At 33.1% G+C, this 13,510-nt stretch overlaps 1 protein-coding gene across 1 annotated transcript in view; it reads left to right on the top strand.

The window, feature by feature from the left end:
* LOC149805584 (xanthine dehydrogenase/oxidase-like) overlaps nucleotides 1-13,510 on the top strand; it is a 196,360-nt gene that overhangs the window by 159,087 nt on the left and 23,763 nt on the right. The window contains exons 30-33 of the mRNA XM_089950219.1: nucleotides 107-221; nucleotides 3,729-3,815; nucleotides 4,174-4,341; nucleotides 9,699-9,866. Coding sequence (XP_089806345.1) covers nucleotides 107-221; nucleotides 3,729-3,815; nucleotides 4,174-4,341; nucleotides 9,699-9,866 — 538 coding nt within the window. The remainder of the gene's footprint in view (nucleotides 1-106; nucleotides 222-3,728; nucleotides 3,816-4,173; nucleotides 4,342-9,698; nucleotides 9,867-13,510) is intronic.

Here is a 13,510-nt window from a genome sequence, read left to right as displayed (position 1 = left end):
ATATTGTTTTATTATATAACTGATTGCACATTCATGAATCCACAACATAAAATCACCAAATCACAAGTCCAAATGGTTATTGTTATATAACTCACTGTACTTGCAGGACTCCTGATTTAGGATATGACTTTGCGACAAACACTGGTCGACCATACAACTACTTCTCTTTTGGAGCTGCATGCTCAGAAGTTGAGTTGGACTGTCTAACAGGGGATCATCAGGTAATGGCTGACACATTAGTAGATTCCAGACACAAGACATTTTTATGTTTCACCATAACACAGGTAGGCATAGGCAATGTCTCCCATGTCCATACATTATTAAAGCATTCATCCTACTTTGATGAAGTTTTTCATTTAGATCATTTCAGGCATGGTGATGTGCATCTGTGTTCCAGGAAATCATTTTTAGTTTTTAATCTAAACCAAACAAAATCAGTTAGATTTATAAAACAATTAGTCAATTCAACAATTTACCGTAAATTTATTGTCATTAAAACGCAATATCATCTTTACAAATTTTGCATAGGAATTAGAGATGATAAGCATTTAGATTTCATTGCAAGCTTTTATCTGCTAGATTTTTCATCTAGGAATCACCAACTACAATTTGATGAAAAAATGTTTTTTTGAACTAAACAATTAAATATACAGGTTTCTAAACTTATATAGTAACCTCAGTTTGATTATTCTTCTGAACATTGTGAAAATTCCTAACTTGTCCTACTTGCATTATATAAGTGTCTCCAGGCTGATATTCTGTGTTTTTATGCCATTACAATTTTTACCATCTACACATACTGTGTCTCCAAGCTGACATTCTGTGTTTTTATGCCATTACAATTTTTACCATCTACACATACTGTGTCTCCAAGCTGAATTCTCTGTTTTTATATCATTACAATTTTTACCATTTACACATATTGTGTCTCCAGGCTGATATTCTGTGTTTTTATGCCATTAAAATTTTTACCATCTACACATACTGTGTTTCCAAGCTGACATTCTGTGTTTTTATATCATTACAATTTTTACCATTTACACATACTGTGTCTCCAGGCTGATGTTATGTGTTTTATGCCATTTTTACCATCTACACATACTGTTATCTCCAAGCTGACATTCTGTGTTTTTATATCATTACAATTTTTACAGTCTACACATAAAGTGTCCTCCAGGCTGATGTTCTGTGTAGTTATGCCTTTACCATTCTTACCATCTACACATACTGTGTCTCCAGTCTGATGTTATGTGTTTTATGTCTTTACAAGTTTTACCATCTGCACATAATGTGTGCTCCTGGCTGATGTTCTGTGTTTTTATGTCTTTACAAGTTTTACCATCTACACATGAAGTGTCCTCCAGGCTGATATTATGTGTTTTTATGTCATTACAATTTTTACAGTCTACACATACTGTGTGCTCCAGGCTGAGATTGTGTTTTTATGTTATTACAATTTTTACAGTCTACGCATTGTGTCCTCCAGGCTGATATTGTGTTTTTATGTCATTACAATTTTTACAGTCTACACATACTGTGTGCTCCAGGCTGACATTGTATTTTTATGTCATTACCATTTTTACAGTCTACACATTGTGTCCTCCAGGCTGACATTGTGTTTTTATGTCATTACAATTTTTACAGTCTACACATACTGTGTGCTCCAGGCTGACATTGTATTTTTATGTCATTACCATTTTTACAGTCTACACATTGTGTCCTCCATGCTGACATTGTATTTTTATGTCATTGCCATTTTTACAGTCTACACATTGTGTCCTCCATGCTGACATTGTGTTTTTATGTCATTGCCATTTTTACAGTCTACGTATTGTGTCCTCCAGGCTGACATTGTGTTTTTATGTCATTGCCATTTTTACAGTCTACACATACTGTGTGCTCCAGGCTGACATTGTATTTTTATGTCATTACCATTTTTACAGTCTACGTATTGTGTCCTCCAGGCTGACATTGTGTTTTTATGTCATTACCATTTTTACAGTCTACGCATTGTGTCCTCCATGCTGACATTGTGTTTTTATGTCATTGCCATTTTTACAGTCTACACATTGTGTCCTCCATGCTGACATTGTGTTTTTATGTCATTGCCATTTTTACAGTCTACACATTGTGTCCTCCAGGCTGACATTGTGTTTTTATGTCATTGCCATTTTTACAGTCTACACATTGTGTCCTCCAGGCTGACATTGTGTTTTTATGTCATTGCCATTTTTACAGTCTACACATTGTGTCCTCCAGGCTGACATTGTGTTTTTATGTCATTGCCATTTTTACAGTCTACACATTGTGTCCTCCAGGCTGACATTGTATTTTTATGTCATTGCCATTTTTACAGTCTACACATTGTGTCCTCCAGGCTGACATTGTGTTTTTATGTCATTGCCATTTTTACAGTCTACACATTGTGTCCTCCAGGCTGACATTGTGTTTTTATGTCATTGCCATTTTTACAGTCTACACATTGTGTCCTCCAGGCTGACATTGTGTTTTTATGTCATTGCCATCTTCATAAAGAGTGAATTCTTTTATCAATAGGTTCTGATGACATCAATCTAGGTATAAGGGGCATGCATATGTTTCCTATTTGTTCTTCATTTCTTTTCATTGGTCTCTGTCTGACAACAAATATCTGCACTTTCCTATGCCTCATTTTGTCAAAGCTGCATTAGCAGATGTTCTGACATAAGTATCACTTTTCAGGTTGCTATGGCAACAGCAGTGACAACATCAGCATTGAGATTACTTATAGTTAAAGGTTGTTGTTAATTTTCTTAAAATTCATACACAGGGATGGTATGATATAGCATGATTTGTTGGCAAGATATTGTTTCCTGCAGAACCTTTGTTGGAATTGAAGGTGAATTCATATACAGTAAAGACATCATAACAAGTTTGCAAGTGAGATCCATCATTCTGCAAACTCTTTGCTGCATGTGAAGGTAAATTCTTATAATGGAGGCAGATGAGACACTGCATTCTTTCAGAACCCCTGTTAGAAGTGAAAGTAAATTCGTATATTGGAGACAGGTAAGACACTGCATTCTTTCAGAACCCCTGTTAGAAGTGAAAGTAAATTAATATATTGGAGACAGGTAAGACACTGCATTCTTTCAGAACCCCTGTTAGAAGTGAAGGTAAATTCATATAATGCTCTAAAAATAGACTGGGACTACACTCATGTGCAAAGAACTGGAACTAATCATTTTAATCTGATTGCATATAAACTCTCCGAGAGTACCCTGATATATATTTTTAAAACTGCCTTTGCTGGGTACCATGATGTACATTTAAATAGAAGAGCTCCATATGCTGCCTTATTAAAAATGTATTCATGTTTAGGTATTGAGAGCCGAAGTCCAGGTACCAGTCCAAATGACTTTGATAGCTCTATTTTTATTAGAGTAGACTGTTTGGCTAAGGAGTGAGTCTGTGCTTGCTTTTGCCAGCACAACTACAATTTTTTTTTAAATTCAGGTTACCATGACTTGCATTTTAAGCTTTAGAACAAAACTTGTCATAGAAACCATGTGCATGCATGACATTATTTCATTTTGAAACAAGTTACATATAGCTTGTATGTAGCAAAAGTGAATATATTGTATTCATGTAAAAGATTATGTGTAGTATAACTTTGTATTTAATGCCAGTAGTTTCAGTACAATGCAAGTATTGCTTTAACTAGTGTAATAAACAATAATGTGTTACAGGTATTGAGGACAGACATTGTTATGGATGTTGGTGTTAGTTTGAATCCTGCCATTGATATTGGTCAGATTGAAGGAGGATTTATACAGGTATGTTGTGTACAATATTGACAAATATAGCGCTTTCAGAAAACCATTTATTTAAAAAATATAAAACATTCATATTCTAAAAATAATATACAAGCATTGATATATTCACTGATGCTAGTGTATTGTTCATAAATGTGTATTGCCCACTTACTAGCAATACTGTTACCATAAATCAGGTTAATCCTTGTAAATTAAGAAAGATCTCCATGAGTTCTGAACCAGCAGGTCATTTAACATTATTAACCTTATGTCATCTTTTTACTATTTACTTAAACATTTGCATGGTTTTTAAAACTTAAATTATTTGATTTTAGTTTGGTTTAAACGTGACAAATTTTGCACTTTACCATTTCTGCAGGGCTATGGTTTAATGATGATGGAACAGCAGAAGATGTCTCCAACTGGATATCTGTTTACCCGTGGCCCTGGGACATACAAGATCCCAGGATTTGGCGACATTCCTGTAGAGTTTAATGTCTCGCTTCTGAAAGGCAGTGTCAATAAAAAAGCTGTTTACTCCTCCAAGGTTCAAAGCATACACACACACACATGGGTCATATGACTTGAGATATAGCATGAAATATATTTGTAAGATTATTCAAGATTTTTTTGATTACATGTAGTTTTTGTTTATTTATATACTTATCATATTTACGGAAGCTGTACGTTCATTGGTCAGGCATTCTTACATATATAGGCCTCAGAGTATTATATTGTGACAACTCTATGGTCTTAAATGACCTAAAAGAAAGAGCGATAGCCAATAAGTTTTCTACAATTTAAAATATTAATTTATTTTCCTGAAACACAAATTGAAAGAATTATAAATACTTAGCGGTTAATGAATTCCTAAAAATCCTAAAAGTGACATAAATTCCAACAGTTCCAAGTGAAGTGAATCTGTTCCAAAGGTATTCTGAATGATGTCTGTGTTGAACTGATGTACCAACAGTACAAAATAATCACTTTGTTTTAAATCCAAAAGTCTTTAAATCGATTCATGGTAATTCCAGTATAGCTTTTAATCCAAGTGTCTTTAAATGAATTAACGAATTTCCAATACAGTAATTAATTCAAATGTCTTTAAATGAATTCCCAGTTATTCTGTACAGCTATTAGTCCAAATGTCTTTTAGGTAAATGCTATAGAACAATAATCCAGTGAATGATTTAAGATTAAGTAAATTAATATATCCACTTACATTCAAAGCTAACACACACCTTCATAATCTCAAACTTTAAATAAAGTCACATAGCTTACTCTAACCAATCAGAAACTCTATCAACTTGGCCTTTCTTAGGAAAAACATGACTTCCATTCTAGTGTCATTGTTGGATCACATCATGTTTCTTGCACTTGTTAGTACAACGTAGCCTTGAAACTTGTGAATGAAATCCACCTTCACACTTTACATGACTTGTCTCTAAAAGTGCAAACTATGATGTTAGAATATTAGCATTAAAAATGGCATTAACTAAATGACCCTTACATAAGCTGTTATTATAAAAATAATATACTTAAATATACTTAATACAGATATGCATAACAATATGCAAAAGTGATGAAACTTGTTATGTATAATTAATTTACTTTGTTTGTTTGTTACTTTTTATAAAAAAAAATATTTTATTAAATGCTATGAATAATTGTGTTTTGGACTTGACCTTGTCCAAATTAAGTTCATTTTCTACTTGACCTGAATCATTGAAATTTTTTAATTCTGTCAACAATTAATACAAAGCTAAATAGTTTCCCCAAGTATGTTTTAACTATTATAATATTATTTTTGCCTGAGTGAAGGATATTGTTTACCACATTTTATATTCTAACTATAACTAAAATTTTATTTTGTTAACGTTAGGAACCTTTTAAAAGGTTATTTAAAATTAGGTAACAGTTTGTTTAATAGAAAATGTTAATTGTGACTTGAGATATGGTAGAGGACAATATAATCTTGTTTTTCTGGAACTTATTCATTCATGCTTTAAGATCTGATTGAAATTAATTGTATTATTGCTGTGTACAGCAATTCATTTGGGCTGAAATTTTATTTATTCCAATTATTTATTCACTGAAAATACAAACAATGGTCATCAAAATATAAAATTCTTGGATATATAGAATTGAATTTATAGTAAAATTTCAAGTAAGGATATCATCTTGGATTATCTTATTGTGATCCAACTAAAAACTGTTGGCACATAACCACTACATGGGTCACCACAGACACATCAACATTTTCAGCATTTGATTTAATTTTATTTCCACTAAAGTTTCTTCACAACTTTAATGATTAGGACTTGTGTATGCAATTCTATGATTATTTGCATTAATTCACAATACTGTAAATTCTTTTTCAATTTCAACTTGTATTCTACGGAAATAAATTATTTGTTGAATTTTACAAAACTTATTGGGTGTCAGTCTTTTCTATTATTTATTTTAAGAGTCATAATAAACTAAAATAAGTAAATAACACATGCATTATTTCATCCAGTCAGAGACATTCAGTGGAAATTTGATCATTGATATTTCTGTCACATTCTTACATGCTAAATAAGTTATTTAACTTAATAGTGATAACTATAACAACAACAATAATAATGGTGCTATTACTACTACTGCTACAAATAATTTTTGATTTCTAGATAGATTAATCCTAATCAAGTTATAAAAGCAGTTTTAAATAAAATAAGAGTTTGAGAATTCTGGATGCCTAACTATAGAGTTCCAGTGAATATATACAGAATTTGTGAAATAATTTGTAGAAGCAGTTGTTGAGTATTATATATTGATATTTCAAACTTGGAATTAGTAAATTAAGCAAATATCAGAAATGTACTGTTGGAGTAATACATCAAATATCACAGTCTTATTTGATGATTTTGTCAGTTGTTATACCAGTACTGTACAAAAAATACTTTAGTCAACATTGGACCAGCATCACTTTTTTAAACATAGGTAAAAGGTGAATTTTAAAATTGATTATGTAATTTGTTTTTTAGCACCCACCCAACTAAATTGTTTGATTCTAGCCCCGACCCATCTGAGTAATTTAATTCTATCCTGACCACATTTGAGTATTTTGAATCTAGCCCTGCTCCTTTGAGTAATTTGATTCTAACCCTGACCCATTTGAGTAATTTGATTCTAGTCCTGACACCTTTGAGAATTTTGATTATATCCTGACCCCATTTGAGTATTTTGAATCTAGCCCTACCATATTTGAGTCATTTGATTCTAGCCCTGACCCATTTGAGTAATTAGATTCTAGCCCTACCCCATTTGAGTATTTTGAATCTAGGCCTACCCCATTTGAGTAATTTGATTCTAGCCCTGACCCATTTGAGTATTTTGATTCTATCCATACCCCATTTGAGTATTTTGGTTCTATTCCTACCCCATTTGAGTAATTTGATAATAGCCCTACCCCATTTGAGTAATTTGATTCTAGCCCTGACCCTATTGAGTAATTTGAGTCCAGCCCTGACTCATTTGAGTAATTTGATTCTAGCCCTACCCATTTTAGTAATTTGATTCTAGCCTTACCCCATTTTAGTATTTTGAATCTAGCCCTACCTCATTTGAGTAATTAGATTCTGGCCCTGACCTATTTGATTAATTTGATTCTAGCCCTGTCTCATTTGAGTAATTTGATTTTAGCCCTTCCCCATTTGAGTAATTTGATTCTAGCCCTACCCCATTTGAGTATTTTGGTTCTAAGCACTGACCCATTTGAGTATTTTGATTCCAGCCCTACCCCATTTGAGTATTTTCAACCTAGCCCTACCTCATTTGAGTAATTTGATTCTAGCCCTGACCTATATGAGTAATTTGATTCTAGTCCTACCACATTTAAGTAATTTGATTCTAGCCCTACCCCATTTGAGTATTTTGAATCTAGCTCTACCCCATTTGAGTATTTTGATTCTAGTCTGACCCATTTGAGTAATTTGATTCTAGCCCTACCCCATTTGAGTAATTTGATTCTAGCCCTACCCCATTTGAGTATTTTGATTCTAGCACTGACCCATCAGAGCATTTTGATTCTAACTCTAACCTAGATTGAATCCTGGCAACAGCTTATTCATCTGATCAGGCATTGCAATGAAATCTATCCAGATTGAACCCAGGAAACAGCTCAAACTTATACTCAAACCTTTATAGCGATGTGAGTGACGTCTGTCTAGAGTGAATGAATATGTGCAACAGTTCAGTCTTCTCATTAAATATACTGACATTATGGTGAAGTCTTTCTAGATTGAACCCTGGCAGTTAAATCTTCTTATCAGATCTATAAAGGCACTGCAGTAAAGCTTATTTAGATTGAACGCTGGCAAAAATTCTCATCATATCTATATAAAAATTACAGTAAAATCTATGACTAAACCTGGGCAACAGTTCTCATCAAATCTATACAGGCATTACAGTAACATCAATTTAGATTGAACCCTGCTAACAATTTTCATTAGATCTATAAAAGAATTACAGTAAAATCTGTCATGACTAGAGGTTACTGCAGATCTCTACCCGTAACTCACTCAACCCATGATGGACTCGGCCCATACAAATTTCATTTAAGAAATCTCCCCATAACGTACTTGGCCCATTATGGAGTTGGCCCAGAACAAATTCAGTGTAACCTTTGATCTTGTATGATTTCTTAACATTGATTGTTGAACAATAAATAGAAAACAATTTATTATTATTGATCACTGAAATAAAAAGTTAAAACATTGCATGTTGTGATTTTTCTTGTCAGCTGTTTACTCTTAGAGTTAATTAAAGTATTTATTAATGTGCTCATGTAGGCTCATTTACTCAGATTAAATAAAATTTTACTTGATGTTCTAATATATCTTAACCAGTTCCATTCAATCATCAGCACTTTACATGTCATCAAAAAATTTCCGAACAAAATTTGTTCATCATATGGACTTGTACAGGTACTCTAAAGAAAAGAATACATAAAGTACTTGCTGCTGATAATAAACTAGTATTGATAAAGGGATAAGACTTGTCTAAGATTGGAAAAAATAAAAAATAAATTCTAAAAACATAAATACATAAAAATTAGAAAAGTTTGCAATTTCTCTGTGCTTATCTTTTTAAAAATAAAATCTAATGAACTTAATTAACAAAAGAGCCTTACAGTGACAGATATTTTAAACTTAGAATACTGGAAAATATTTACTATTGGTACAGAGTTTTGGTATATACAGAGCTGAAGTGCAGCTTTAATCACATTCACAAGTGTCAACACATGTTTACAATCACGAGTAGCAGAGTAGACACATGGTACCTTCAATTCGATTAACAATTATCGTCACTCAGGAAAAGGACGGTTTTAAAATGTTGATTACTGTATGGTCTATAACCTAATTAATCTGCAGTTATGAATTTTATCCCTATATTTCCATTGCAAAATAGATGACCATTGAACTGAATGTACCAAGATTTAAATAATGAATTGACCATTGAACAAAGAATATTACATCCACATAATATTATATAAATCATGGACCAAAATGCCAAATATATAATGGTCCAAGTACGTTATGTGGACTGAGTATGTTATGGTCTGATCTGAGTAGGTTGAGTTCACTATGGATACAGCAAGAAATGTGATCATAACATTTTTATTATACATTATTTTGACAATACTGTGACTTGCTCTGAGAGATAAGTTTGAATCCGTATTTAGGAAATAATAATAATAATAATAATAATAATAATAATAACAACAATGTTACAAATTATTATTATGTAAAAATGTCATTTAGACCTGTGTGCATTGCATACTTTTTCTTTATTGGATGTGTATTAAATATGCTTTTAGACATAATAATAATTAAAAAAAATAAAACATTTTTTTTTATCAAGGCTGTTGGTGAACCTCCTCTCTTCCTGGCTGCATCTGTCTTTTTTGCTGTCAAGGATGCCATTTTAGCTGCTAGGGCAGATGCAGGATATGAAGACAACTTTCGACTTGACAGTCCAGCTACTCCTGAACGTGTTCGTATGGCCTGTAAGGACCAGTTTACAGAACAGGTGTGTGTTTGAATTGTTCTAGTCTGTCTTCATAGTTGCTCAAAACGCAAGAAGGATTTTCATGGAGGCAAATCAAATTTGGACCCAAAGTGATAATGCAACAATTACTGACATGTCCAGCATGAATCACAAAATTGTATACTCACTTAACGAAATTTCTGTCCCTTTCCATTATACGTGTATTTGTAGAGCACATGAACTGCATAAATACTTAAGTTTTGTGGTCAGGTTTTGTCATTAATTCTTAGAGCCTGTGTCTCAAACTGCATACATACTTAGTTTTGAGGTCAGGTTTTGTCATTAATTCTTAGAGCCTGTGTCTCAAACTGCATACATACTTAGTTTTGAGGTCAAATTTTTGGTACACGGTTTAATGCTGATATATTTGACATACATATCGTTGATAATATATTTTGGTATTGTTACAACTCTATGGTCTTAAACTAAGTAACATAAAAACGTGAAACCAACCATTTAGTAAATTTCAACAAATAATTTACTATGTGTGTGTGTGTGATTTAGATTTTTAACATACCTCTTAGTCATATTGCTATGATGTCTGGCAGTGTGGCAGTTTATTGCTTTAACCACTTAGGCCACCAGAGCAGTCCAAACAATTACTTCCCTAGAATGAAGAGTGAACAGTTTAAAAGCAACTTACAGTATTAAAAACTAAATCACAAAGGATCCTTACAGTTTTATCACAAGTTCAAAAGTATAGAGTGTTCCATATGAATGCCAGGTCTTGAATGTGCTGATTTACCAATAGCTGTGAATGAGCTGATGTGCCAGCAGTATCACAGTGATATAATCCAAAATGTCCTTGAATGAATTCACAGTAATCACAAAATAATGGTTCAGTCCAAAAGTCAATGAATACTTTGTAAATCTAATGAATAATTTAAATAAATAAATCCTAACAAATTATAACTCAACACCACTAGAAGATTGATTCTGTAGACATATTAAAATAGGAATGAACAATTGATACAAATGTTATATATCTCCTCACTTTACTTGTGTTGTAATAACCATTTTCTGACAATTCTGTCATCTTAATGGACAATTGCTCCAAACTGTAAAGAAGGTCAGGTATGTTTACTTAAACTGAAGCAAATCAGCCTGACAAAAATCCAGTAGACTATGAATTTCCATGGAGAAAATCAATGTCCTGAACATTGTTCTGCAATACAGGAACTTCTTCAAAGACAATCAAGTGAATCAACAATTATACCAGCGAGACCGAATCCAATTGTCCAACAGAGGTACTGCCTTGCTCCTTAAGAATATAGACCAGTACATAAGACTTATAAAAGGGGTTAGGCACGAGTCAGAAAACTGCTTGTATTGTGGAGAGCATGGTCATGTAACACAGCGATGTCTGCATGGAAAACAGATTCATTGCCATCTTTGTAACGAACTCAGACATAAGCAAAAGTTGTGCACATACCAATAGGTAGAAGGCAATTATGTGCAGGCCTCCGATTTGTGTACAAAGTGCAACTTGTTAACATGTAAACAACTATATGATACTGTTCATGTTACTTCTCCCTCTGAGGCTCCTGAAGTGTCTAATATATCAATGTCTTCTTGTATGTATGTAAATCAGTCTCATATTGAACATTCTCATGTGTCCACAACATGTGGTCATGGTACAACAGATGTATCTTGTAGGTATGTAAATCAGTCTCATATTGAACATTCTCATGTATCCAGCTCTACTACATGTGGTCATAATACAACAGATGGATCTTGTATGTTATCTTCTTCATGTGTTTATATAAACAATCAAGGTGATGAAAAGAAATCTGTCAAGTCTAAAAACAATACATTGCATAATACCTTATCTGAAAATCAATCCTCTGATCAATATTGTCATGTCTTTGGCCTCCTCAAAAGATGTCTGCAAGTAATCAACCTAAACATTCAACACATCCTCCCTAAACTGAATGAAATAAAGTTAATATTACAGCAAACTTGATCAGTCAATATTCTAGGTTTATGTGAAACCTTTCTTTCTGATGATATTGATGATTTGGCTTTCCAAATACATGGGTTCATCTCTGAAAAGAAAAGATAGGGAATCCATGGGGGGTGGGGTATTCTTCTCTATGTAGACAGTTCCATTAGTTATAACAGTCATGTTGATCTAGAGACTATTGGGGTAGAGAGTATCTGGATTGAAGTAACCATTGCCCAATCAAAGCCAATGCTCTTATGTTCAGTTTACAGGCCACCTAGTTCCACAGCTGATTGGATTGATAGATTTGAGGTGTAAATTCAAAAAGCATTACTAAAGGAAAATGTAGAAACTATCATACATGTATTAGGTGATTTTAACATTGACTACATGAAAACTCCACCATAAAAATGGATAAGTAACTTTGAAACTTACAACTTTACTCAATTAACACCCCAACTAGATTAACAGATAAAAGTGCTACCATCATTGATCATGTGTAATACTAATAAACCTGACAACATAAGTGAAATTAATATACCTGTGTATGCACTGAGTGACCACTATCCGGTCTGTATAACTAGACATCTTCCAAAAGCATCTAAAAATGGTCAGCACATTGAAATACAATGGAGGGACTTGGAACAGTTTGATGAGGAAATGTTCTTAAATGATTTATTTTGCAAACCCTTCCAGTCAGTCTGCACTATGGCTGATGTCAACACTGCCTTAGACAAATGGTATCAGATGTTCAATGCAGCCTTAGACAAACATGCCCCAATTAAAAGAGGGTTAAACACCAAATTACACCCAAGTGGATTACCCCTGAGATCAATGAGGCTAGGCACTTAAGAAATAATTTCCACACGAGAAAAAGACATGAAAGCTTTAGAAAGTGGAGGAATAAAACTAAGCACCTGATAGATAAGCCAAAAGAGAACTAATATAAACAGGCTATTGATGAAGGTATGAGTACCAAGACATTGTGGAAGAATCTAAAAGAGCTGAACCCACCCAAGAACAGTTGTCTTCCCCCTAGACTTAAGCAAAATGATGATATAGCATCATCTGTACAAGACATTGTGGAAATGTTCAACAATTTCTTCATAAGCATCTCCAGTAACAGTATTCAGAACCTGACTTACAGCCCAATTGAACTTGATGCTCTTCTGTTATTTATAAGAGTTAAAATTCCTGATGATAATTATTTTTCAATAGCTAATGTTAGTGAAGCTGATGTTTTTTATATGCTAATTAAGGTGAATATTAATAAATCCTCTGGATTGGATGGTATTGGTCCACGAATTCTTAAAATTGCTGCAGCAGTAATAACAAAGTCACTAACACATATCATTAACTTAAGTATAATGAGTGGTAATTTTCCAGAAACACTGAAATGTGCAAAGGTTATAGCGGGGTTGCACTGTATTTACAGAACTCAAATGGTTCACAATATATGACATGGTAGATTTTCACAAGGCAGTTCTTTTATATAAATGTCTACATGGAACTGCACCAGAGTATCTTCAGGACTTATTCAGGTCTTTTTAAACACAATACCAGTTGAAATCAATATCACATGGAAACCATCAACCAACAAAACCAAGAACAGAACAATTTAAAAAGAGCTTCCAATACTCTGGTACAGTTATGTGGAACAAGCTTCCACTACATGTAAAATCTG

The sequence above is a fragment of the Sinohyriopsis cumingii genome, chromosome 2, assembly GCF_028554795.1.
Source record: "Sinohyriopsis cumingii isolate HCF-2022 chromosome 2, ASM2855479v2, whole genome shotgun sequence".
NCBI classification, from domain to species: domain Eukaryota; kingdom Metazoa; phylum Mollusca; class Bivalvia; order Unionida; family Unionidae; genus Sinohyriopsis; species Sinohyriopsis cumingii.
This window is presented reverse-complemented; position numbering and strand designations above follow the sequence as displayed.